The following is a 26,069-nucleotide window of genomic DNA, read 5'->3' as shown; positions in this document are numbered from 1 at the left end:
GAATTTTCGGTAGAATGTAAAACATTGAAGTCCATTTTCTTCTCTGAGGTCTGGAAATAATCCTGTGGGGTTCTCGCTGTTTGCAGATGGTGATGACTGTAGTGCCTTGGGATGCAGTACACAGGCTTGGTGTGTTTCAGAGGGAGAGAATGTCACGTGTCAGTGTTTGAAAGGATTTGCCGGAGATGGAAAACTGTGTTCTGGTAAGAGCAAAATCCAAATACACATAATATCTGGAAAATAGTGAATCAGAAACATTCTCTCAGATCATACTGATTCAAAATCTCCAGAAGGATTTATGTTACCCTCAGGATTGAATACCTTATTTGATATTAGCTAAAAAGGTAATGGGTGTATGAATAGAAAATAAGAAACATAGCATATTGTTATATTACATTGAGTTATATTAAAATTCCGTGATATAGACAATTGACATTAAGGAGAAGAATTTTTTAATATAATTGATTTTTAAAAAATATTTCATTTACTTTATTTTTGGCTGTGTTGGGTCTTTGTTGCTGCACGCAGGCTCTCTAGTCTTTGCGAGCGGGGGCTACTCTTCATTGCGGTGCACGGGCTTCTCATCACGGTGGCTTCTCTTGCTGCGGAGCACAGGCTCTAGGCACGCGGGCTTCAGTAGTTGTGGCACGTGGGCCCAGTAGTTGTGGCTCGTGGGCTATAGAGCACAGGCTCAGTAGTTGTGGCGCGTGGGCTTAGTTGCCCCACGGCATGTGGGATCTTCCCGAATCAGGGCTCAAACCTGTGTCCCCTGCATTGGCAGGTGGATTCTTAATCACTGTGCCACCAGGGAAGCCCCAAGGAGAAGAATTTATAATTAGCTTTAAAAGCATGAATTTGAGTTCAAGTCAAATTTATAAGCTCCCCAATTCCAATAAAAACACAGCTTCCCCCCCCCGCAAAGGCTTAGGTCATAAGTTTTAGTTTATTAAATAGGTTTTGCTGGATGGGTTACTATTTTACATTGATAAAATATTATCAATTTACATTGATAAATAATTTACATTATTGTAAATGTTTTTATGGTCTGAAACTCTGGCACAAAGTGATTTACTTACACTAATGAAACACTGAGAAATCTGTAAAAATTGATTCAGAAATGAACTTTAAGTCCAAGATGGAGGGTTTGCATCACATTTGCAAGCAGTACCTGTAAATGGCTGGATGATTGTATGTAAGATTATACTATCCTTTCCTACTCTTTTCCTTTATACCAGGATTGCCTATGTATTTCACTAGCTCATCATTTTGCCCACAGATATAGATGAATGTCAGATGGGTATCTCAGTTTGCCCTCCCACCTCCTCCAAGTGCGTCAATACTGAAGGTGGCCATGTCTGCCGGTGCTCAGAAGGCTACCAGGGAGATGGGATCCACTGCCTCGGTAAGAGAGCTGTGTGCAGAGGGCCAAGGGTGAAGGCAGGCCTTGGAGAATCACCAAACACTGGGTGTAGCGGGCCGAGAAAAGACAGGAGAGAATTGCGGTGACACACATGTTAAGACTAAAAGAGGAGTTGTGTGATCTGTTCAAACTGACATATTTCAGTTTGGGGTAAATAGTCAATTTCGTGCCCTTTGGCCGTGACCGCACTAGTCAGCTTCTACACTCTGCAGAGGCTGTTTTCCCCTCTGCCTTTCTAATTCTTTCTCCGGGGGTTGAGTGACATCAGTGCCTCATCGATAGCTCCACACCTCGAGCCATCACGGGCGGGGGGGCGAACTGGACAGCATTTTCTTTGTCACTGAATTTGGCAATTGAACCGTGGTGAACTGCAGAGCTGATGTGGGTTTGTTGGAGGTCACGGCTGTGTGTAAAGGGAAGGAGGCGTGGTTCTGTGAAAGGGCTCACAGCTGGCTCTTGATAAGTTCAAGCCGTTGACATTTAGAATCAAGCAAGGAATGATTAAGACCTCTTTCATAATCACCATCCTCTGCCAAGGTCTGGGTGTGGCTTGCTGGGTTGGGAGTTCACCTAGTGGATGTCTTGTACCATTCCAGGTGTAACACAATGTCACGGTACAAGTGAAGACCTGCCTGAAGCCATCTTGGCCCGGTAAAATAGTTATCTCAAGTTTTATGGGGCTTTAACATGTCTCTTTCAGTATTTTCCTTTCCTTCTGAAAACATAAAAATCTTTTCGCTGTGAGGGGCAGATGCCTTGATAACAAACTAAAATGGCATTGCTTTCTCGCACATGTTGAGGTTAAAGATGAAATATCAGTCATAACTACCAATTTTCTGGACCTGGTTGGTTTAAATCAGATGTTTATCAGATTAGTTTTGTGGAGTCCACAGACATCTGTAAAGGCTCTTTTCAGCACATATTTGGCTGTCAATTGGGAAAATGTCACTGCTCTAATTAAGCAGGCTCCTAGATAATTTAGACAAACAGGCTTTATATTTAATTTACTTTGAAGAAAAAGGAAGGTATACTTTCTTGGATGTTTAAACTCATTATACTCTGGATTCTCACTCTGTTACTCACGCATCTCCATCCATGGAGCAGAGTGTCATGGCCCAGCCTGCCTGGTTGGCATGGCATCTCGGGCCACATGGAAGCCCTGAGCTTGTTCTTGTTCTCCGCACTGCCCCCCAGCCCCATGTATATACAGTAGATATAGAGATGTAGTAGATACAGTGCTTTGAACCATGCCCGGCACACAATAAGTGCTATATAAAACTGTTGTTGTTATTCTTAAGAGTAGCCGTGTTTCTTGGCCAATGGTACATCATTGTTTTTGCTTCTCTCTCATTCTCAAGGTGATCGTTCATAGAGATTGCAGTAGGATGTCAGTTTAAAAAAAAAAAAGACTCCCTTTGGGCTATTCAGGTTAGCGATTCAATGTGGCAAATATTTAATTGACCCCTATTAGTGCAAAGACACAGTGCTATGATCTGTGAGGAATGCCAAGATGAGGAAGGCAGTCCTTATTTACATGGAGAATATGATCTAAAAGAAATGCAGCTGTGATAAGTGGTGAAGAAAGGTATGCGTCATAAGAGAAGTAAAAACTAAGTGGAAGTTCAGAACCGGTAGACATATCTGTTTGAGGTATTGGGAAAGACTTCATGGAGGAAGTATCATTTTGGATGGAACTGGGGGCATAAGTACATTTTTATTATGCAGAAATGTGAAGGAGTGGGGAGCACCGCAGGCATGAACATATCACAGGTCTTATTTGGGGGGCGGGTAGAGAAAAGCCTAGAGCCTTAAGTATAGCTATACTTGTGTGAAGGAGAACAGAAACTGAGTCTGGCAAGGTGGTGTCTCCATCTGCTCTGGCTACCTTCAAAAGTACTGTGTAGACTGGGTGGCCTAAACAACAGACATTTATTTTCTTAGAGTTTTGGAGGCCAGGAGTCCCAGATTAAGGTGCTGGCAGATTTGGTTCCTGGTGAGGACTCTTCCTGGCTTGCAGACGGCCCCCTTCTTACTCCACACTCACCTGCCCTTTCCTCTGTGGCTTGTGGAGAGAGTGAGAGAGGGAGAGAGAGATACCACTGGTATCTCTTCCTCTTCTTAGAAGGACATCAATCCCGTTGGATTAGGGCCCCACTCTTATGACTTCATATAAGCTTGATTGCTTCCTTATAGGTCCTGTCTCCAAATATAGTCACTCTGGGGGTTAGGGCTTCAACATATGAATTTTGGGGAGATGCAATTCAGTCTATAACAGGTAAGTTGAGTTATATTTGTGGAAAACTAGAATCTGAAAGTCAGGCATTGGGGTTTTACTTCTCTAGACCAGCACCATCCAGTAGAAATATAATGTCAGTCACATATGTAATTTAAAATTTTTTGTAGCTACATTACAAAAAGCAAAAAGAAACAGGTGAAATTAATTTTAATATTTTATTTAATTCAATATATATCCCAAATATTAACAGCTTAATGTATAATCAATATAAAAAAGTATCATCATTATTTTTTAATTGGAGTATAGTTGCTTTACAGTGTTGTGTTAGTTTCTGCTGTACAGCAAAGTGAGTCAGCTATACATATACATATATCCCCTCTTTTTTGGATTTCCTTCCCATTTAGGTCACCACAGAGCACTGAGTAGAGTTCCCTGTGCTATACAGTTGGTTCTCATTAGCTATCTATAATATAAAAATTACTGATATATTTTATGTTCTTTCATAGTTGGTACTATGTCCACAAAATCTGGCGTGTGTTTTACACTTACACTACATTTCAGTGTGGACTAGCTGCAGTTCAGGTGCTCAGTACCTACATATGGCGATGGCTACCATATTAGGCAGCACAGCTCTAGGAAACAGACAACTACTGGCAGCATCTGAGTCGAGTGGTGCAGTGACGGGAGATGTGGTTCGGGAAGATTAATGTGGCACTGGTGTTTAGGAGAGAAGTGGAGGAGAGATGGGATGCAGGGAATGTTGTAAGGCTGCTCCTCTTAAAGCAATGGAAAATTGAAGAGAAGAAGAACCTAAAGGTTAGGGTGGTGGTAACTGAGAAAATAAAAGATGGGTAGTTGGGAAAAAAGTGATGACTTTGTTCATATTTATGTAAAAAAGGCAAAAATGTTGAATTTGATATGATCTGAACTACTAAATGTTTACCTAGAGATAGTTTACCATCTCCAACTTTCCCACTGAGCTACATGTGCTGGGAAATTTCCTTTCCTTCCAAGCAGTAGGAGAACTTCCAGCCTTATGTCAGGAGTTTACCTGCATGGCATGCAGCCAAGGGGCCCAGTCCATCTCTCTCTCTCCAACATTAATAATAGAATTTTTGAATCTAAAAATGTATAGAGCTCTGAGAACATGTGGCATGACAGAAGTTGAAGATGCTCCCTTTCCAGAATATTGGGGTTTCCAATTATATCACCCTCTGTTCTCCTCTGCACCCTACTTTTCTCTTTCCTACTCCCTTTTCCTGACAGATATTGATGAGTGCCAACTGGGTGTGCACACCTGTGGGGAAAATGCCGCCTGTACAAATACGGAGGGAAACTACACCTGCACATGTGCTGGCAACTCATCTGAACCTGGACGGATTTGCCCTGGTAGGTTGGTGGGTGGTCCAGATCCAAGGGGAGGGACTCGATTCTGAAAAAATCAGTACCCAAGTGTATTTCCATTAGAGCTTCTAGAAATCATTCAGTTCAATCAGGCTGGTGAGTTTACTTTCCTGATTAGATTGATGCTGTGGTTGAGAATGTGAAATGGCCCAAGTTTTCTTAATTTAATAGCATCTGGAATAAATCCTTTTTTATTATTCACAATTCAATAAAGGTGGGAACACAGGTGGTTCTCTTTAACTATGCAGCTAATGTCCTGATTTGTAATGTTGATTTTGGGGGCTGCTGGGAAAGCTCTGCAGGGCTAGACAGGTTGGGGAGGATGTCCGGACTCTTAGCATTTTGAATCACTTTCAAGGATTTTAAAATAAGCTTTTTCTGAACTTAAAAATTTTAATCTAAAGATAGAGTCCCATTTTTAATGAACTTAAAGAAGTAGCAAAATCACTATTTTTTTTTTCCATTCCTTTAGGAAATAGCTGTTGCCATAGTGAAAAGGTAGATACTATTTCGTCTTGTTATATAAGGGGGAATATGGTTTGCAGAGGAATTGTTTTTTTAAATAAAGTTGGAGTTACAAGGGATATCAGTGTTCATCTATGCCATCTCTCCAGTTTCAAAATGGTCCTATTCCATTCTAGAAATTTGACATATGTCATTTGAAATTCTTAATAAAATTGCATTTAATTTTTTTTTAAAAGTCAGTATTTCTTGATCTGAATTAGAACTTAAAAAGTTAATAATTGTTGCTTCCTTCTTCCTGAACCCTCCCCCATAACAGCAGTATCTTCTTACCATCAGCACCCAGAAGGGGAGCTGGCTTCATAGACCCTAGAAGCCAGGGTCAGCTAAGTCATTGCCAGCTATTTACCTGTCTCAGCTCTGCAAGCAGAAAACATCCTGAGAAAGGAAGGTTCTGCACTTGCTCAGGTCTCTGTTTTTTTAGCATATTATTTTCTCAAATAATTCGCTGTTCTTAAAGGTACTGAAAGACTCCTAATATTTATATAGTCAGCTACACACCCTAATGTTTTCCTTTCAAAGAGCAGCAAACCATTCAATAAAAAGGACTTCCCCACTTTGGCATCCCCTCTGTTATGGTAACATTTCCTTTCTGTCAAAGTTGCTAATCTTGTCTTTGAGGGCTCCCCTACAACTTAAATAGTTTTTAGAAGAAAGTCTCATGTGGGAGAAATTTTTGAGACTCCCAGGAAACTAGGGGTAGTGGACTGTGTAGTGGTAGGTGGTTTATAAGCCATCAAGAGATACTGTTGTTCAGTGAGACGCTCTTAAGCTAACTGCTGTTTCACACAGCGTGTGTTTTTGGATGATGTATGTGCTTTTATAATGAGATCTGCACTCGGAATTCATATGGTCTTGGGACTGACCATTCTCTTACAGCTTCCAACATGCTTTATGTCAAATAATGCTGAACCTAAGGAAAGAATGGCTGGCTCCATGGTGAAGGACACGAGGTCTGGTTAAGAAAGTGAAACTGTTGTTCTATATCACAACTATTGGTCTATCTCACAAATTGTTCACGGAAACTACTTCCTGATATCGATATCTGAACGACCCCAATCACTTCAGAAAGTAAAAGAAATGCCTTTGCTTCTTCTAGACTCGACTCCACCCTCTCAACCCAGGGAGGATGGCCGCTCTCCTGTGAGAAATATTTACCCCGAATGTCCCCCGTCCCACGATGGGTACTGCCTCCATGGCGGTGTGTGTATGTATGTTGAAGCAGTCGACAGCTATGCCTGCAAGTAAGTCAAGCTATTTTTCTGATGGCACAGAGATATGATATCACAGCCCATAACTTTTAGCAGATTCAGAAAACTTACATTGCGATTTTTCTATAATTAGGCTTTTCCATAGGGAAAAATAGATAATTTATATATGTAACCCTTTATTTACATATATAAATTCTGTGTGTGTATTACACCTTTCCTGCATATTTCACCACCCCCTGCCCCTAACCCGGTGCTAGTGGTAAATATTAAATGTAAGGAACTGGTTATTTTCCCTCTTATTTAAATAACTTGATGTTACTACTGGTATAGGCTGGGGATTAAACTGAGAGAATTTCTTAAAACTTTGATTTATTTTCTGCCAATCAGATAGAGCGCATCAATGCTATGTTTCTGAATTTTAAAAAGTGTTATATATGTTCACACTGGACTTCTTGCCTTCAATGCTCAAAACTAACATATTTTTTCCCTCTTTACTTCCTAATGGTTGGCATTTACATTTTTTTTTTTTTTTTTGCGTTACGCGGGCCTCTCACTGTTGTGGCCTCTCCGGTCGCGGAGCACAGGCTCCGGACGTGCAGGCTCAGCGGCCCTGGCTCACGGGCCCAGCTGCTCCGCAGCATGTGGGATCTTCCCGGACCGGGGCACGAACCCGTGTCCCCTGCATCGGCAGCGGGACTTTCAACCACTGCGCCACCAGGGAAGCCCGTCATTTACATTTTTGTTGTTTGGTAACAACTGCTGGATGCAGCCATGGCTGCCTTTGCTCTGCTTTTGTCCCTGTGATGGTTTCAGTGGGCTAAGTGTCAACATGAAGAGAGGGTTCAAGGAAGCCCTGGAACTATGAGGTGTTCCCACCGCACTCACTCAGAAACCATGCCCCTCAGTTTTTAGTAAAAACCACACCCAGAAGATCTAGTTTTGTATCAAATCTTACTTTTAATTTCTTTCATAATTTGAAGGCAATCGGAGGGAATTGATAGATACTGAAAAATGAATAGGTCTCCTATGGCTGGACTCCTGACTCATTGATAATTTTCTCTGTGCCTAGTGAAGGAATGATGAAATACTTCGATCCTCATGAATAGATGCTATGAGCTTAGAGGCTTTGATTATTTTATCGCTAATAATCAGCGGAAACATAGTCTAAATTATAAGAAGAATAAGTTACATTCTGTGACAAAGTATATGGCCTTGCATTATAAATCACGTCAGCCTGACACAGTGAAAACTGCTCATGAATATTAGCAAAAATGACTCAGTTCTAATAGAAATCTGCTTTCATATTCATATTTCATACTGTGATTTTCTAACCTAAGATAAATTTAGTACTTAATGATAATCATCCTTGATTTTGATAATAAGAATCAAATTGTTTTTACCTGTTCCTGGCTTCTTGTTGTTACAGATAATGGAATTATGAAAACAAGTGTCCTAGCAATGGTTTGTGTTTCTCTCTGATACTTTAATTTTGGGTTATTAAAGACATTATAGACCTAGAGTCTGTCATACAAAGTGAAGTAAGTCAGAAAAAGAAAAACAAATACCATATGCTAACACATATATATGGAATCTAAAAATTAAAAAAAAATGGTTCTGATGAACCTGGGGTAGGACAGGAATAAAGACTCAGATGTAGAGAATGGACTTGAGGACATGGGGAAATGGAAGGGGAAGCTGGGATGAAGTGAGAGAGTGGCATGGACATATATACATTACCAAATGTAAAGTAGATAGCTAGTGGGAAGCAGCTGCATAGCACAGGGAGATCAGCTCGGTGCTTTGTGACCACCTAGAGGGGTGGGATAGGGAGGGAGGGAGGGAGGGAGACGCAAGAGGGAGGGGTTACGGAGATATATGTAAACATATAGCTGATTCACTTTGTTATACAGCAGAAACTAACACACCATTGTAAAGCAATTATACTCCAATAAAGATGTTGCACTGTTGGTGGGAATGTAAATTGATACAGCCACTATGGAGAACAGTATGGAGGTTCCTTAAAAAATTAAAAATAGAACTACCGTACGACCCAGCAATCCCACTACTGGGCATATACCCTGAGAAAACCATAATTCAAAAAAGTCATGTACCACAATGTTTATTGCAGCACAATTTACAATAGGCAGGACATGGAAGCAACCTAAATGTCCATCGACAGATGAATGGATAAAGGTGTAGCACATATATACAATGGAATATTAGCCATACAAAGAAACGAAATTGAGTTATTTGTAGTGAAGTGGATGGACCTCAAGTCTGTCATAACAGAGTGAAGTAAGTCAGAAAGAGAAAAACAAATACCATATGCTGACGTATATATGTGGCATCTAAAAAAAAAAAAAGGTTCTGAAGAACCTAGAGGCAGGACAGGAATAAAGATGCAGATGTAGAGAATGGACTTGAGGACAAGGGGAGGGGGAAGGGTAAGCTGGGACGAAGTGAGAGAGTGGCATGGACATATATACACTACCAAATGTAAAATAGATAGCTAGTGGGAAGCAGCTGCATAGCACAGGGAGATCAGCTTGGTGCTTTGTGACCACCTAGAGGGGTGGGATAGGGGAGGGTGGGAGGGAGGGAGATGCAAGAGGGAAGAGATATGGGAACATATGTGTATGTATAACTCATTCACTTTGTTATAAAGCAGAAACTAACACACCATTGTAAAGCAATTATACTCCAATAAAGATGTAAGAAAAAAAAACCACAAAACCTGAAGAACTAGTGGAGTGTGGCCTGCCCTTGTGAAATGCTGGCTGATTGCTCTGGACCTTATAAGGCTGAGAGGCTTTGATATTGCAGCCTCCTTGGCTCCCAGTTCTCTTGTCACGTGCGTGGCATATTCCTTGAGACCCTAAGATCTATGAGAGGATTGGAGGTGTGATCTATTAATATCCAACAGTTTAAAAGTGGCTGCTAGGGGCTTCCCTGGTGGTGCAGTGGTTGAGAGTCCACCTGCCGATGCAGGGGATGCGGGTTCGTGCCCCGGTCCAGGAGGATCCCACATGCCGCGGAGCGGCTGGGCCCGTGAGCCATGGCCACTGAGCCTGCGCGTCCGGAGCCTGTGCTCCGCAACGGGAGAGGCCACAACAGTGAGAGGCCCGCGTACCGCAAAAAAAACAAAAAAAAACTGGCTGCTAGGCGTTGATAGTAAACCTCTATAACCAAGGACAGCTAGAATTAAAACAGCATACAGGAAAGCCGGGAATAACCTGATGGTCCTTTATGCTTCCTACACTCAGATCCTGCATTCTCTGGTAGGATCACTTCTAGAAGAATAGTTTTTCAGAGGTGCCTGGAACTTAAAACTCTTTTTGGAAGTGGCCCAATGTAGTAGAAAGAGCACAGACTTTGAAATCAGAGAACCATTTGAATCAAACCTGCCATTCACGAGCCGTGTGAAAAATTACTTAACTCCTTTGAATCTCACTTTCCTCATCTATAAAATGGGAATATGCCATCAAAAATAAAATGAATAAAAGTGCCTAGTACAATATCGGAAACATAAGGTGCATAACAATCACTAGTTACTTTCCCTCCTGTCTTTGAAAGTGACTCGCCAAAGCTCCTATAACCAACTCAGGTAGAACTAGGACTAGACTTGAGACCTTCTGGGCCTTCAGCCATGATGCATGCTTCGTCTAATGCTTTTCCCTTGCTGCCTCTTCCCGCCATGGGGACTGGTATCAGTCCTCTGTGTGTTCATTCCTTTACCTCCTTTTGGAACAAAGTGGGGACATGGATATACATACAGAGAGTGGATCCAGAGCCAGGGTGAAGAAATTCCTAACAAGTGAGCAACACAAAATTTCTAACAGAATATTTTTAAAGTTTATGCTCTTGCAAAGAATAATAGAATATAGTTCTACCCAAGATCCTGAGAGTTTCTGGAAGCGTGTATTCCCAGTAGATGGCAGCATTGTTTCATTTACTTTCATCTAAAGGTTCGCAGGCTGTGTTGCCCGCTGGTAATTCCAGTAACAACTTCACTAATGAAACAGCAGGATGTTGGTGAATGCCTCTTTTCCTCCACTTAGTTCTTCTCCCTTGAATAAGTAGGCAAATGCTTGTGTGTCACCACCGAGTCCTTTTGAGTCTGTGATTTTAAAAAAGAAGGAAAAATGGTTTCCTCTGCAGACTAGTCTATGCTTCCAGTTCAGAGACTACTCAACATTCTTTTACAACCTGGTCTCAAGTGAAAGACTCTGCTTTGAATTCTTCTTCCTTCCTTTGACCTATACTCATTGCAGTCTGGCTGAACATTTGTTCGAAAACTCCCTTGGCACTTAGGGCAGGGTTGCTTTATGTTGGTCTTAGAGGAAGCTTCACAGGATTTTAGCCTAACAGAAATTGATCTTTAATCAATGTTCTGCAGTGCCTTATAGAGGCAGTATGCAAATAATCCCCCATTAATCCCAGGGCCAACAGACCAATGGGGGAAGTCTGTGTTGCATTAACTTGTAAATTAGAGTGCTTTCAACTGACCCCTGATGGATTTTCCATATGTCCAAAGAGCTGAAGCTGAAATGCAGAGGTTGAGAGACGGCTGGATATTGAGTGCAAAAATATAAGCGTTTTCGGCCTTGGCTCACTGCTGACCTCTGTTTGTATGTTGTCACAGCTGTGTCGTTGGCTACGTCGGGGAGCGATGTCAGCACCGAGACCTGAAGTGGTGGGAACTGCGCCATGCCGGCCACGGGCGGCAGCGGAGCGTCACCGCGGTGGCTGCCTGTGTGGTGGTGCTGCTTCTGCTACTGCTCCTGGGGCTGTGTGGGGCTCAGAAATACAGGTGACTTTGCTTCCATTGGAACTTTCAACCTCCTTCTAGCTCCTCCCAGGGGCTTCTTGAGATGAGCTGCTTCTACACACTTACTTCATTTAAAAACTGGAATAACAGTAAAAGAAAACAAAAAACGGTCCAGGATTTCACTGCTCTAAAACATCAGTGGATTTATTGTTCATTTCCAGTCTTTGCCCATAAACCTATGTAGTTTACTGGGTTGTTATTTAACCTCACACGTTTTTTGTTTGTTTGTTTTGTTTTGTTTTGTTTGCGGTATGCGGGCCTCTCACTGTTGTGGCCTCTCCCGTTGCGGAGCACAGGCTCCGGATGCGCAGGCTCAGCGGCCATGGCTCACGGGCCCACCCGCTCCGCGGCATGTGGGATCCTCCCGGACCGGGGCACGAACCCGTGTCCCCTGCATCGGCAGGCGGACTCTCAACCACTGCGCCACCAGGGAAGCCCCCCTCCCATGTTTTTATATTCCACTTTTTTTCTTTTAGCATCGTGTGCTTCCTCTCACGCCATCCCCAGCCTGTATAACTATAATTTTTCATGGGTGCCATCCACTGAGTTGATTTCCCACAAAGTATTAACTTCTGTTCAAGAAACTCAGTTATCTTCCCTAACTTGGAAGGAAGTTTCGGGTCCTTGGAGTTTATGTTTTTAGTCATTTCAAGTTAAAAGTTCAGAACTGTGGAACGATGATATTTACACATTTATTTAAAAAAAAAAACCACTACATTAGGGTGAAGAAATGGGCATCACATTGTTTGTTCATTTTCCACTTTCTTAAAAAGTAAGACAGCATCCTCCACTATCCTCAATACAGAAAAGCATTTTGTACACTGTTGTAGTTTGTCTGGCATATATGATTTAATAAATGCTTTTTGTTATTGCTATGATTCTCCATGAACCGTCATCTTCCCCAAGGAGTCACACGTTCCAAATCCTTTTCTATCTTGACACACAGGATTCTCAGGCAAAAACTTGAAATTTTAATTCAGTGGTTCATCAGTAACCATTGTACTTTTTAGCCTGGTGTTCAATCAATATCTTGGATATTTGTAGGAAGAATATTAAATAATCAGCGTTTCATCCCATTGGACAGAATGCCAAAAGGAAAGTAGATGATTGGCAAATAATGTAGAGAAAAATGGAAGGAAGAAACAAGTCCAAGGGTACTGTAATTATTAGGTATTTTTTCTTATTCTATGGACTATGACATAGTAAGTAATACGCTGCTAAGTTCCAATGAAAACTGCCAGTTTAAATATTGCCACGTCACTTGTGTACACCAATAAATACAGACCTAGCATTGGGTTTATCAGTTAGGTGTGTTGAGCAATTTTCTGTAAAGAGTTAAAATCAGTTATTCCTCCCTTCGCGTCAGTCTTACCTGTTTTGTCTAGATTGACTGTCTGACACTATTTGTCCTGTGTATCTCTGAAAAGATTTTTTGTGGAACTAAATAATTTAAAAAGTGTTGTACTATTATTACTTCATGAAACTTGTTGGGGACTTCCCTGGCGGTCCAGTGGTTAAGACTTTGCCTTCCAATGCAGGGGATGCAGGTTTGATCCCTGGTCAGGGAGCTAAGATCCCACATGCCTTGCGGCCAAAACACCAAAACATAAAACAGAAGCAATATTGTAACAAATTCAATAAGAAAGACTTTAAAAAATAAAAATAAAAAAATAAAACTATTTCTTGGAAGGACCGCTTTGTAAAAAAACCAACAGGAAGTATTATGTCACAAACTATAACTTGCAACTTTGGAAGTGTTTATATTAACCACTTCAATTTTTTTCCTTGATGCTTTTGATTAAAAATAATAACCCACACTATTTCCTGATGGGGTTCCATCTGTCTCATGGAATTCACAGCTCCTGGGATGGGGCTTCCACAGCAGCCCCTACCTTCCTATTGCCCTTCCTCCGATGGTCAGACAGACCTGTTTGACTGAGGGTTACCCTCCTAGAGGGAATTAAGACGCCATCTGCCCCGAGATAGCAGCACTATTTTGGAATCTTGAGGCTGGCTGGTGGTCTCCCCACCACCTTTCCTTCATTGGTTTCCCTTAAATGGCTGCTCATTATGTGATGTACCTGTCTCTCTCCCTCTCAAGGCTATGCTTTGAGGACAGGGATCCTACTTTCATGTTAGATCTCCCTCCCTTTCACCCCCTCCCCCAGGGCATGACACCATGCCTTGCATAGACCTGGAAGGAGCCTAGGCTTTGCATCCGTCGACTGAAAAAAAAAAAAAGCACAACGTGAGAGTTATGAGTTAAGTTTATTTGGGGCAAAATGAGGACTATAGCCCGGAAGATGGCATTTCAGATAGCTCTGAGAAGCTGCTCCAGAGAGGTAGGGGGCAAGGTCGGTATATCTGTGCCTTTGGTGAAGGGGAAGTACAGGCAATCAAGCACATAATTTTTGCAGACGGTTGCTGCTAGTCTCGTGAAGGTTACTGCTACTCGTGAGGAGGAGACGTCACCGTGAAGGATCTTAGTGCTTTGCTAGATACAAGGAGATGCAAGAATTGGGCTCATAAAATCTTTTCCTGAGAATATCTAATTATCTAAAGACCTGTTCTGCCAGTTTTTTGCAGAGCACAGGGTGCCTCATTCCTGATCTCCGCACTGAACTCCTTTCAGTGGGTGTTGAAGGTCAGCAGCTGCAGCAGCTGTAGAGGTAGACGGCAGGTGCCAATACGTAGTTGGTACAGCATTGTGACCCAGCTCCTGGGCTGCCCTTGGTAGCTGTGTGCCTTGGGTTCATCACTACTATCTTCCAATCCCACTGGCTTCACTTGTAAAATGAAGCTGTGTCACACAATTGCTGTGGTACTATTTCCATGGGCACCCCCTCCCCGCAAATTCTAAGTCCATTTAGGTAGAGATTTTGTTGTGTTGTTTTTCCATTCCTATGTCTCCGGTACTAGGACAGGGCCTAGGATATAGTTAGTACTCAATCGATATGTCCATGAATAAATGAATGAATGAATGCATGGCTTCCCGCCCACCCCATGCCCTCCTACCCCTTGTCACGGTACCTTGGAAAGAGTGAAGCATCATCTGGAAAGTAATGCAGGTAAGGATGCCTTAAAACTCAAAGTTAGGCTCCTAGTTTCCTTAATACTTCTTCTCTCCCATGCATTTTAAGTACCAAAATTTCAGTAGCAAAAGTAGTTGTCCTTGACCATCACTGAGTAGGCTACTGTTTTATTTTGTTTTGAGATTATCTGATATTTTGGCTCTATGGCAGGACTCAGAAGCTGCTATCGAAAAGTCCGAAGAATCCTTATGAAGAGTCAAGCAGAGATGTGAGCAGTACCAGGCCTGTAGATGAGGAGGCTGGGATGTCCTCTTACCCCCAACCTTGGGTAATGTGACCACAGTACATGAAGCAAGAAATTAAATACATGAAGCAAGAAATGTAAAGCAATAAAGTTTTATGTTAATCCCAGTTCATTTTTTTTTCTCATTCTTCACTGAGTTCAGAGAGACTGGAATCTATTATAGCTTCCAGCTGGTGTTAATGTTACCTAACACCACAAAAAGTGGGAGGTCCTGGGTGGGCAGTCAGGGTGGGGGAACTGTGTCCTAAATTAAAGTAATCAGATAAGCTAAACTAGTGCCATAATGTAATGCACGAGACATTTATGGGATCTTTTTTCTAGCATGTACTTTCTTGCTATAACTTAGCTTTTTATGTGTTTGTGGAAAGTCTTTCCCCATTTTTCGGCGATCCCTTTCAGATGGATGCCTTAAAAACCCAAGATTATGCTCCTAATTTTGTTAAAATTTCTTTTCTCACACACATTTTAAATCCTTAAACTTCAGCAGCAAAACAGTTGCCAGATTTAGCCAATAAAAATACAGAACACCTAGTTAAATTCATGCTAATACTGAAAGTTCAATTTTAAATTCAAATTTTACTGGGTATCCTGTATTTTATCTGGCAGCCCTGTATATTTTCCAAAAAGCATAGTAACTGCGAAGTTCAAAACGCTTCATAGATCATCCATTTCAGTAATTGATCTTAGAACACTAGAGGGCAGACTTGGGACAGGCTCTCTTGAAATTGCTGGAATTTCCATTTTCAGAATCCCGTCAGAGATAACTTGACTGGTTCCATGTGTGTTGTTGGTATCATTTGTGGTATATGTTGTGGAAGAGGCTGGACTATATGGCAGGTCCGTGGGGAATTGAAACCTGTGGGCACATAGGGAAAAGGCTATTAGGGAGAGGTTGTCAAGGGGCAAAGGCATCATTTGGGGTCCTTCCCACACCACTGCTCCCACTCCCCAGCCTCTACTTCATGTGCATTTCAGAGAACAGCTTTCCTGTGGCTATGCTTTTGACTAACAAGTGACCATCTGTCTCTGCTTGTTGTAGGCATTCAGCGTATACTTATTTTTTGGTGGAACTTGAGTACAGAAATACAATAAGAAATGTGAATTCTGGCTTTACTCTTCTAACCAGTTGGCTAATTTTCAGCAAGTCACTGGACCCCTGTTTCTTCATCAGGACTCCAAGGCGTTTGGATTACATGAGCTCTAAGATCTCCCCTGTCTCTGGAGATTCCCTAAGTGTGTGGTTCTGGGTGGACTTAGTCATAGAATGTCCTCAGTTCTTTGAAGCTTCATGACTTGTGGACTCTTTAATTTTCCAGATCTCATTGTCAGCCTGTATGGTACTTCCTTCAGGTTTTGGGTAGCAAGTTTCGTTCATCTTATTGAAATCATGGGAGAGAAGGAGAAACACAATCTGTATCTTATTTCTTAAAAAATCAAAAACACTTGCTGCTGTCACGAGCAGCGTGCTGTCTCAGGGCTGTGGTGAGAGGCTCAGTCTCCCAGCCGTCAGATCTGTCATTGACACCAGCTGCTCTGCAGGTATCGGTGCGAGTGGGAGAGAGCTGAGCGCCCAACCCAGGCCAGAATCCTGGAAGCTGTGTTCTTCTGGCAGAGAGGCATGTGGTTGGAAAACTGGCAGTGCAGTGGGCTGGATTTTAACTTGAGCCAGAAAAATGGGCCTGTGCCCGTAAACAGTGGGTCATGTATTAGTTTTGCAATGAGTTACTTTGGGAGACCCATCAGTGAGGAAGAGGTGGAGAAGGGTGATTAGTGGTGTGGAAAATAAGAAAATGAAAACGTGTTCAGAGGATCCACCATTCTCTCACCAACATTTCTCTCCCTCATCGACTCTACTCATTTTTATTCCTATACTTTTCTCAAGGAGAAATATGACCAAGGAGATTTTTTTCTATTCTCTCTTCCTCATTGTATTTCTCAGCTATGGGCTCATTATGTGGAGGGTACGTTTCTGAACCAGTAGAGCATTGGTTCAGAACCTTGGGGCAGTCTGTCTGCTGGGTTACTGATTGGCAAGGAAGGACTTCCCCAAACTGCATCCTTCATCCTGGGGCGTGGGGTCACTTCTTTTCTCTCCTTTTATCTTTGATCTGCTTTAATCTCTAATCTATCTGGTGTGAATGTGAGCCAGTGAACTCTGGTTAGCCTGCATTGCAAGTGCCCAATCGAACGTGGACAGTACAAACAATGACAAAAGTAATCATTTTGTTGACCGAAGAGAAATAATGTTGTTTTCTGAGCCTGCCTTTTAGAATTCTGGTTCCCAAGCTGTTCAAGCATGAAAAGACAGTTCATGGATCCCTGCAAAATAGTAGTTGCATTATTAGTTCTTATTACCCACTAATGAGCCCAAATTATTCAGAACTTGATAGCATGTTTAAGTGAATTTTCCTAATTAAGCACACACACATATTTGAAAAGTTGGAGCACATACATGTGCGAGATATTATTTGTCTGGCCTGTGGACAATGCTTAGAACACTTGTGGATTCATGTATGGGTAGTGCTAGTTGCTTTAATAGAGAGTAACAGAAGCTTTCTAACTGAACTGAATCTTTCATTAGCCAGAGAGACAAATTTGACAGGGCCTTTTCTTTTGGCTTTTACCTTCCATAAGGTGGACATGAAGCCATAGATTTTATTTAACGTATGTTGAGATAATTTATGGATTTTAAATTTATGGATTTCCTCTCTCTCCCTTTTGTTTGCTGCAGTTTGTGGTGATAGAGGAACATCAGAACTTCAGCAATGGGAGTCAACCTGTAGCCCTCAAGGACGGCCTGGTGGCAGATGTTGGCCAGTTTTCTTCCCTGGAGCCTGGTGAATGATTATCTTTCCCTGGATCGTGAATGTTTCCCTGAATGTGAAAAGTCTCATCTACACACAGAAACAGTGAATAGTGAAATTGTATAAGCTGTGTGAGCAGCTGGCTGTATTGGAATGCCACAGAACTTTAGAGAAATATGTTTAGACTAGATTCCTGTTTACCTGAGGTTACCACGTTCACTCAAAACTCTGGTCACATAGCAGTCTGCTAGGTCCCCTTAAGCAAGCACACAACGAGTTACTCCTTATTTTGATTTAGGTTGGGTTTTGAGGTCATTCTTGGGGTTCGGGATCTGTATGGGCAGCTGTAGGTTCCAGTGAAATTGAAAGTGGCTCCAAAAAAATGTGTTCCATGTTTTGGAAGGAAGGATTCTTGTGAATTTAAGTTGATCTGGGGGTTCTCCTAGGGATTTGGGAGTATTTAAGTCTTATCAGGAGCTAGCCCTCAACCAGATGCCTGGCCGTCTGTGAAATCCAGCCAGACCCCTGCGAGAGGGGCTGTAAAATCAACCCACATTTTCAGGCTGTTTTGGAACTCAATCTGCTTCCAGTAGAAATGGAGTTACGTATGATTCGACATAATACTTTTGTCAAGAGTTGTATTAAGATAAATTTCTTGGGCTTGGGTCTCAGGTATCATAGTTGTATTTCCTAACTCAGAGGACGAGGTTGAATATGCTTTTTGTATCATAAACCTTCAGAAAGGTTCAGAGAAACTTTGAGCCAACAAAACCAGTTCCTCTGCTAATGAGAGGTGCTTCAGCCCCACTTATACTTTCTGATATTTGTCCTTCATAAATATGCTTATTACCATTCTCTTCTCCTCAGACTTCCTCGTAGAGAGAACATAGGCTTCTTGTTTTGAAAAACTCACTCCAAATCCCCCTCTCGTACATGTGTTACCATGTAACCCAAATTCAGTATAACTTTCTTTCCTAATTTGAGGAAGGCTCTGGATATTAAGGTATACTTCAGAATTGAATATTAAAACTACAATAAATATTATATATATGTATATATATCATTACAAGTGTTGTTAATCGGGATAATGAAAACATTTAGCATTTTCAAATGTCGCGTGGTTTTTTGTTGTTATTAGTAGCATTTTTTGAATGTAATGGAATATCTTGTTTTACATAGTACTTTTTCTTGAGGAGCTAAAAGCAAATAATTCTTTGTTATGAAAATAATCTCCTTTAGAGGTATATATAATGTAATTTTGTAAGATATTCAGTAGCACAGTTAAAAGAATATGGTTAAACTCAGACAAGAACTAAGGACTCAGTTAGCTGAATACTCAGGAATACATTAGAATCTCTCTCTTTTTACGCATTCTTTTGCAGTTTGACCCATTCTCTATGAGCTACTCATAACACCTGTCTCCCAATATGAGTGATCATATCCCCAGTCATGTCCAGCCATCTCATAAATGCCTGTTGTGAAAGTGCATGTGGAGATTGGAGGTGGGGAGGTAGAGTGGGAAATGAGATAAAAGATCAAAATTGGCTGTGAGCCAATTCTTCCTCTACCCTGGAAAACCCATTAAGCCACAGGCTATACTAGTGGTGCCTCCACAGAGCCATATTCATTGACCTCAGCCAACATCAACTGGTGCAAGTTAAGTGCAGAGTATCATGCTAGGGGATAGGAATGCAAGTGCATTTAGAACCCGAGCTCTGTTCTCAAGTCATTTATGGGCCAAACGGGGACAGTGGAGGTACACAGAGAAAGCTAAGTAGCAATGTCAGGTAGCACAGTCCTTTGAATCATCTTACTAACCCAAACTATTTTAATTTTAAAAAAATTGGGTCCAGAATGGTTTGAAAATGGGTTCATTTGTGTCTCATATTTCAGGTCTACTCTCCAGCCACTACTATTAGGGTCTGTCTTGCTGGACATCGTGAGTGACGTGAATACTGAAATGTCTTTTTTCTCTTGTATAGGGTCATTGCAACCAACATCATGGAGAAAGGAGCCCCAGATGTATATGGGCACAGAACAAGGATGCTGTGTTTCATCATCCAGTGATAAAGGCTCTAGTCACCAGAGAATGAAGTGTAGCTTTCATCTCCCCTCCTATGGGGCATGGCCCATTGCTGGGGGAGTTGAGAAGTCCCATTCTCTCCCATCAGCTTACCCATTATGGCAACAAAGAGCTCCGGATCCACCACACCAAATGGAGCTGACTCAGTGAAAGCTGGAATTAAAAGTAAGATCAAGAGGAACAAACTGTATTGATGGATAGTCATACTCCATTTCAAAAAGTAGAGGAAAAAATACAGATTTTCATTCTACAATCTCTACAACTAATCACCTACTCAGCGTCAGAGACAAATACGTATTGTGCTTTTGCTTCTTCCTTCAAGCAGTCTCACTGCAGATTTTCAAGTAAAAGTGACCTGGAGAATCACTGGGTAACTCATTAGAAACCAAAACGGGGAAAGTAGTGCTTTGTAAACTGTGTTGTCTTCAATATTCAATACAGACAGATTTTTTTTTCCTGCAACCCCAGAAGATATTTGGGGTTAAAACCATCAATCATACAGGTTGGGTCAGTTATAGAGTAATTTCTCTTATCTGGACAGAACATTTAGCTAAATTTTATGAAATGGTTAGAATATTAAAATTATTGTTATTGATATAATACATCGGTAGGCATTTAACTTATCAACTTAACTTATCATTGGTGTGGTCCATGCTGGTAATTTTGTAGAATGAATTTTGATAAATTAATGAAAAATGTACTAACTTAGAACCTGATTTCTTCCAAATTGGAGGGCTTATTTTTTCTTTAAAAATCTTTGAATGAAAACATTTAATTTTTAAAACATTGCCCAAGAGACTTCTGTGTTTCTGACATTACTATTCTTTCCCCCACATAATTTTTTCTCTAATGAAAATGGTAAATTCTCCCTTTGTATGTTTGCACAGAATTTTTACTTATTTTCAACATATGAGATTGTAAGCAAATTGCCTGATTTATTTTAATTTTGGACAGCAATCAGTTTCTTCTACTTATGTAAATAAAATCAGCATTAATCATAAACATTTTACCGTACACCTGGTTAAGTAATAAATTATAGTTTAAGGGGATGTTAGAGTTGAAGCAAAGTGATTTTCTAAGCTTGCTATTGTTACTTTACAAAAAAAATCATATTTGAAATCTTTCTAACGTTATAAAGTAAAATTTCACAAAGTGTTTCAATTAAATATCATTCTTGCAGCCAAGACATTGTTACTACAAATTACACAACCTAATACTGTAACTGTGAATTGTTTGGGGCTTTGGATTATTCAGTTTATGCATTAACTAGTCCTTTTGCTTATCTTTTCTTTCCTTTCTCTTGAACTCCTTGGACTTTGGTTACACCAGAAGTCAGCATGAAAAGGCGTTGAAGCCCATTTCAAGTAGATACTTCTTAGAAGTTTTGGTTAAGATTTTGTGGCGGAGTTAATTCAGATTTTTCTGTATTCAGTTTTGCTCTAATTGATAGTTGATAACCTGGAGGATCAGAAGATCTGTCTTTTGTTTCTAATGAGTGAACTGACCTCAGAAAAAATGGAGTCATAATTCTCCCAATGACGGGAAAATTATATTTGTAAGTGTGAATATTTTTTCTTCTTCCAAAAGTGAACATTTTGGAAGCTTTAAGTGTTTAGATTACATTTTTGTATTTTGGCACCTCGTTTAGGATTCCAGCGATAACATGAGACCACAATAGCCCATAACATAGCATTATCTTTGAACCGTTATCTTCAAGCTGTGCAGTGAATCTGATACCTCATAAACTAGGACCCTGTGTCCTTGATCAGGATCTAACACTGTCTCCCTGGTCAAAGTAGAGAGAAGACACACTTTGTGTCCTTAGCAAGTCACCCTGAAAGAGTATTTTCCTTTGCTGAGGCTCCCACGTCTCTACCAGAAATATCCTCCTTTAAGAATCTATTTTTTTTAAAAGAGCATTTTCATCTAAGATATTCAGTTTGGAAAAAATGCAAATCAAATATTTTTATTTCCTAAATCTCATGGTCTCATTGTGCACAATGCCTGATTGTGATCCTATTGGACTAAATGTCACCTGCTACATAACATGAGCATTCTGCCCTCTTTTCTAGCACCTAATAGAGGGCTTAGCATACTCTATTCTTTTGAAACTGTATGGTTCCAGTTCCACCTATTAACCTTGATTTCCAACTGACATCCTCTTCATGTGAATAAATGATTATCGTGTGATCACTGAAAATGTGTTAAAAACACTAAATAAATTATTTAAAAACATACAAACAAACCAACAAAAAGGCTGGGAGAAAGGGAAAATATCGAGGTAACTTAAGCAGCTGTGACAGGCAAGATTTTGTTGTTGTTGTTTACTTTTTCTTTCTTCTTTTTTTTAAATCCTTAAATGAGAAACCCTCTCTGAGCTGTTTCACTCCAGACACGCCTGAAGCAGAGTTCTTTCCCGTTTGGAACTTGACAGGGTTTCTGTCGCTAGTAGCATATGCTTACAACAAGGTGGCTCAGTAGGAAAATAATGTGATGGACATGGATCCTTAGTTAATCACTCACATATCTGAACCAGAGACTGTAGGAAGCACATAAATTACCAAACAGGAAAATTTCCTAGCTGGTGGTCATTTCCTATTTTTTCTCCTCTACAGTGAATATTTGACCCTCTGACATAGTTCAATTTCCATTTCTGGTGGGTCAGAAGGAAAATTATGATGTGCCTGACTCAACAATTAAGCCTTCAGAGTGCATTCTAAACTAAGAGCTGTCAATCCCAGATTAATGCCTGAGTTATTTGGGTTCTTATTTTTCATTTGTACCACTCACCTGCCAAAATAATAAAGTATAGTAAAACTGTATTATTCAGAATTTTAGGGAGCCATTTGGACAGTGAGGCAGGTGCTTGCACCGTGGTTTCATTAGCTCTAAAATGAGGCATCTTTTGTATGAACCAACTTAAAGTAACAGCAACACCAACACAAACTAAGGTTTTATTTCTACCACTGAGGTATTGAGGTAATCAAGGCCTTACTGCTTTAAAAACCAAATATTCTTTTTTTAAAAAAATCAGTTTAAGATAGCACTCTTTCTACCACTCTATGAAACACCCTGCACATAATTACACATTTTCTTGATGACATAAGAACTTCATTACACACCAGGCATAATATAATGCTACAGTTTTGTGACAGTCAGAGCTTCTTTGCCGCTTACAGAGATCCTTAGAACTTGAGTCCAAATACTTTAGCCTGTTATTTTTTTTATTACTTTTATGAACTTTTAAGCTGTCAGCTCTCGTGGCTCTATCAATTACCTTCCATAGATGCTCCTGATCGCTTGCTTCTGTTTTGTAAACTTGGTATTCAGATTACCAAGCAAGTTAGTGCTGTAAGTAAAGTAAGAGTACATGTATAGTACTGAAGGAGAACTTAAGTACATTTCCTGTGTAAAGTACTTGAGTTTTAGCCCTTAAACTTTTTTTTTAATATAGATTTATTTATTTTTGGCTGCGTTGCTGTGTGCGGGCTTTCTCTAGTTGTGGCGAGTGGGCTTCTCATTGCAGTGGCTTCTCTTATTGCAGAGCACGGGCTCTAGGCACGCGGGCTTCAGTAGTTGTGGCGCACAGGCTCTAGGGCACGTGGGCTTCAGTAGTTGTGGCACGAGGGCTCAGTAGTTGTGGCGCACGGGCTTAGTTGCTCCTTAGCATGTGAGATCTTCCCAGACCAGGGATCGAACCTGTGTCCCCTGCATTGGCAGGTGGATTCTTAACCACTGCGCCACCAGGGAAGTCACAGCCCTTAAACTTTTGACACGTTGCGTCCTTTTGCTTTTTCCTTAATCTTCTCAGCTGCATTCTCAGAGTGCAGCTGCATCGATTCCAGATAGAGGAGGTGCTGTGGGTACGTTTAATGACAATACAGAATGTAGTGGTTATGAAGATGGTCTCTGAAGTCAATAAAACTGAATTCAAATCCCATTGTGTCACTTAACTAGCTTTGTTACCTTGTTCAAACTACTTAATCTCTCTCAGCTTCAATTTCCTCATCTGTAGAATGGGGAGAAAAACACTACTGTTGTCAGAGGACTGTTGTGATTTTTACATGAAATAATGCATGCAGAGTACTTAGCATAATGCTTACCATAAAATTAAATGGTATGATTATAGTTATTATTTTGCCCTTTCCTGAGACCACTGTTTTAATAGCATTAATTTACATTATGGTGACCTTGTTTTTTCCGCTTCTAATTCAGGCAATTTGCACATGAAGATGGGGCAAAGAGCAGAACCCTAAACCCCTGGGTCAAAATTTTAAGAGGCATTATGCACAAATATCAAGACAGACTAAATATTCAATTTCATTTTTACATCAAAATCACTACCTTAGACATATACATCGGGACATGTCGGTCATTTATTCATCAAGTTTTATGCATTGGATAAAGAAATTAATGAGAATATTAATTCATGACTATATTAGTATGAGACAACACTGTGCAGCTCATCTGTGCCTTGATAGAACTGGGAAAAACATTTTTTTGTTTTTATCTATTTTTTAAAGGCAGGAAGCTTATAAACAGAAGAGGTCCTTGAGAAACTATCATAAGGCTTCTACTGAAAAATCATAGATGGTAATTAAATATCACATGTGTTGTAAGAATAACACTTTGTATATTATAGTGAGATATTTCTCTAATTTTGTTGGCAGCTGCTAAGCCAAGCAGAAATACACTGTAGAATGTCGCTATTAGTTTTAAATACTTATTAATTTGTTAGAGCTGGAGACAGCAGCACAGATGATGTAGGTGGTAGCTTCTAATGATCAGTAAGAAAATGTATAATTAGACTTCCAGAACCACTTGATCTCTGTCAACAGCAACTTTCCAAATTTTCACTATCATTACCTGCTTTTAGTATTTATACCTGTTGCCTCAATGATAAGGAAATACCATTTCCCCAACGAAATTAAAAGGAGAAATAGACAAATCCACAATTATAGTTGGAGACTTCAAGACTCCTCACTCAGTAACTGACAGAATTAGTACACAGAAAATCAGTAAGGCTATAGAAGACCTGAACAACTCTGTTAACCAACTTGATCAACCTGACATTTATAGAACACTCTACCCAATAACAGTAGAATATACCTTATTTTCAAGTGGTCATGGAACATTCATTGATATAAACTATATTCTGGGCCACAAATTTCCTTAACAATTTTTAAAAAATATACAGTTAACCGTTAAATAACAAGGAGATTAGGGGCACTGACCCCTCACACAGTCAAAAATCCACATACAACTTCATGGTCATTTCTCTTTATCAAAAGTTCTGTATCTGTAAATTCAACCAACCATGAATGATGTAGTAATATAGTATGCTTTATTGGAAAAAAATCCTCATATAAGTGGGCCTGTGCAGCTCAAAACTGTTGCTCAAGGGTCAACTATATATCATACAAAGGATGTCCTATGACTATAAAAAAATTAAACTTGAAATCAAAGGTAGAAAAATCCCTAAATATTTAAAATTGAACAATACACTTATAAATCACCTATGGCCCAAACAGGAAGTTTCAAGGGAAATTAGAAAATATTTTGAACTAAATTAAACTGAAAACACACACACACACACAAATAAATAAATAAAAAATAAAAACTATGGTAATGACTGGGCTGTGACTGAGCTTTTAAACCATTTATACCCAAATCTCATTTAAGCTACCTAGTCCCATAGATGTGGGTATATATGATAGTTTGCACTGGGGTCAAAAAGCCTTTGTATCTGTGTTATTAAAATATTTTTCTCCAGAGTTCTATCATACATTTGCACTGTGCTTTTTATTTTATTTATTTATTCATTCATTTATTTAATGATTTAGGTCTTTTTATTTTTTAAAGTATAATTGCTTTACAATGTTGCGTTAGTTTCAGCTGTAGCATGGTGCTTTGTAATTTAATAAGGATTTTTGTATTCATTATCTTATTCAACCTCATTAATTCTCACACCCAAACTATAAAGTTAGTGGGGCAGATATTCTTTCCATTGTACTTATTCTTAAAGATAGATTATGTCCAAAACTGAAGGAAAGTGAAGATGAATAATAAAATATATTACTAGAGATAAAAACTACTTCATATTGATAAAATGTTCAGTTTGCCAGAAATATAATTCTAAAATCGTGTACAGTTAATATCCTGCCTCAAATATATAAAGCAAAAAATTGATAACTTACAAGAAGTATTGAAGAAAATACTATCACA

General features: G+C 40.1%; 1 protein-coding gene across 4 annotated transcripts in view; it reads left to right on the top strand.

Annotated features, from left to right (window-relative positions):
* EGF (epidermal growth factor) overlaps window positions 1-22,866 on the top strand; it is a 95,334-nt gene extending 72,468 nt beyond the window's left edge. For all 4 annotated transcript variants that reach the window (XM_032633399.1, XM_032633401.1, XM_032633402.1 and 1 more), the window contains 8 exons: window positions 87-203; window positions 1,277-1,402; window positions 4,923-5,045; window positions 6,682-6,826; window positions 11,436-11,603; window positions 14,864-14,981; window positions 17,689-17,794; window positions 19,744-22,866. In XM_032633399.1, coding sequence (XP_032489290.1) covers window positions 87-203; window positions 1,277-1,402; window positions 4,923-5,045; window positions 6,682-6,826; window positions 11,436-11,603; window positions 14,864-14,981; window positions 17,689-17,794; window positions 19,744-19,994 — 1,154 coding nt within the window. In that variant the 3' untranslated portion in view covers window positions 19,995-22,866. The remainder of the gene's footprint in view (window positions 1-86; window positions 204-1,276; window positions 1,403-4,922; window positions 5,046-6,681; window positions 6,827-11,435; window positions 11,604-14,863; window positions 14,982-17,688; window positions 17,795-19,743) is intronic.
* Window positions 22,867-26,069: the final 3,203 nt, after the last annotated feature.

This window comes from Phocoena sinus, chromosome 5 (genome assembly GCF_008692025.1).
Source record: "Phocoena sinus isolate mPhoSin1 chromosome 5, mPhoSin1.pri, whole genome shotgun sequence".
NCBI lineage: Eukaryota > Metazoa > Chordata > Mammalia > Artiodactyla > Phocoenidae > Phocoena > Phocoena sinus.
This window is presented reverse-complemented; position numbering and strand designations above follow the sequence as displayed.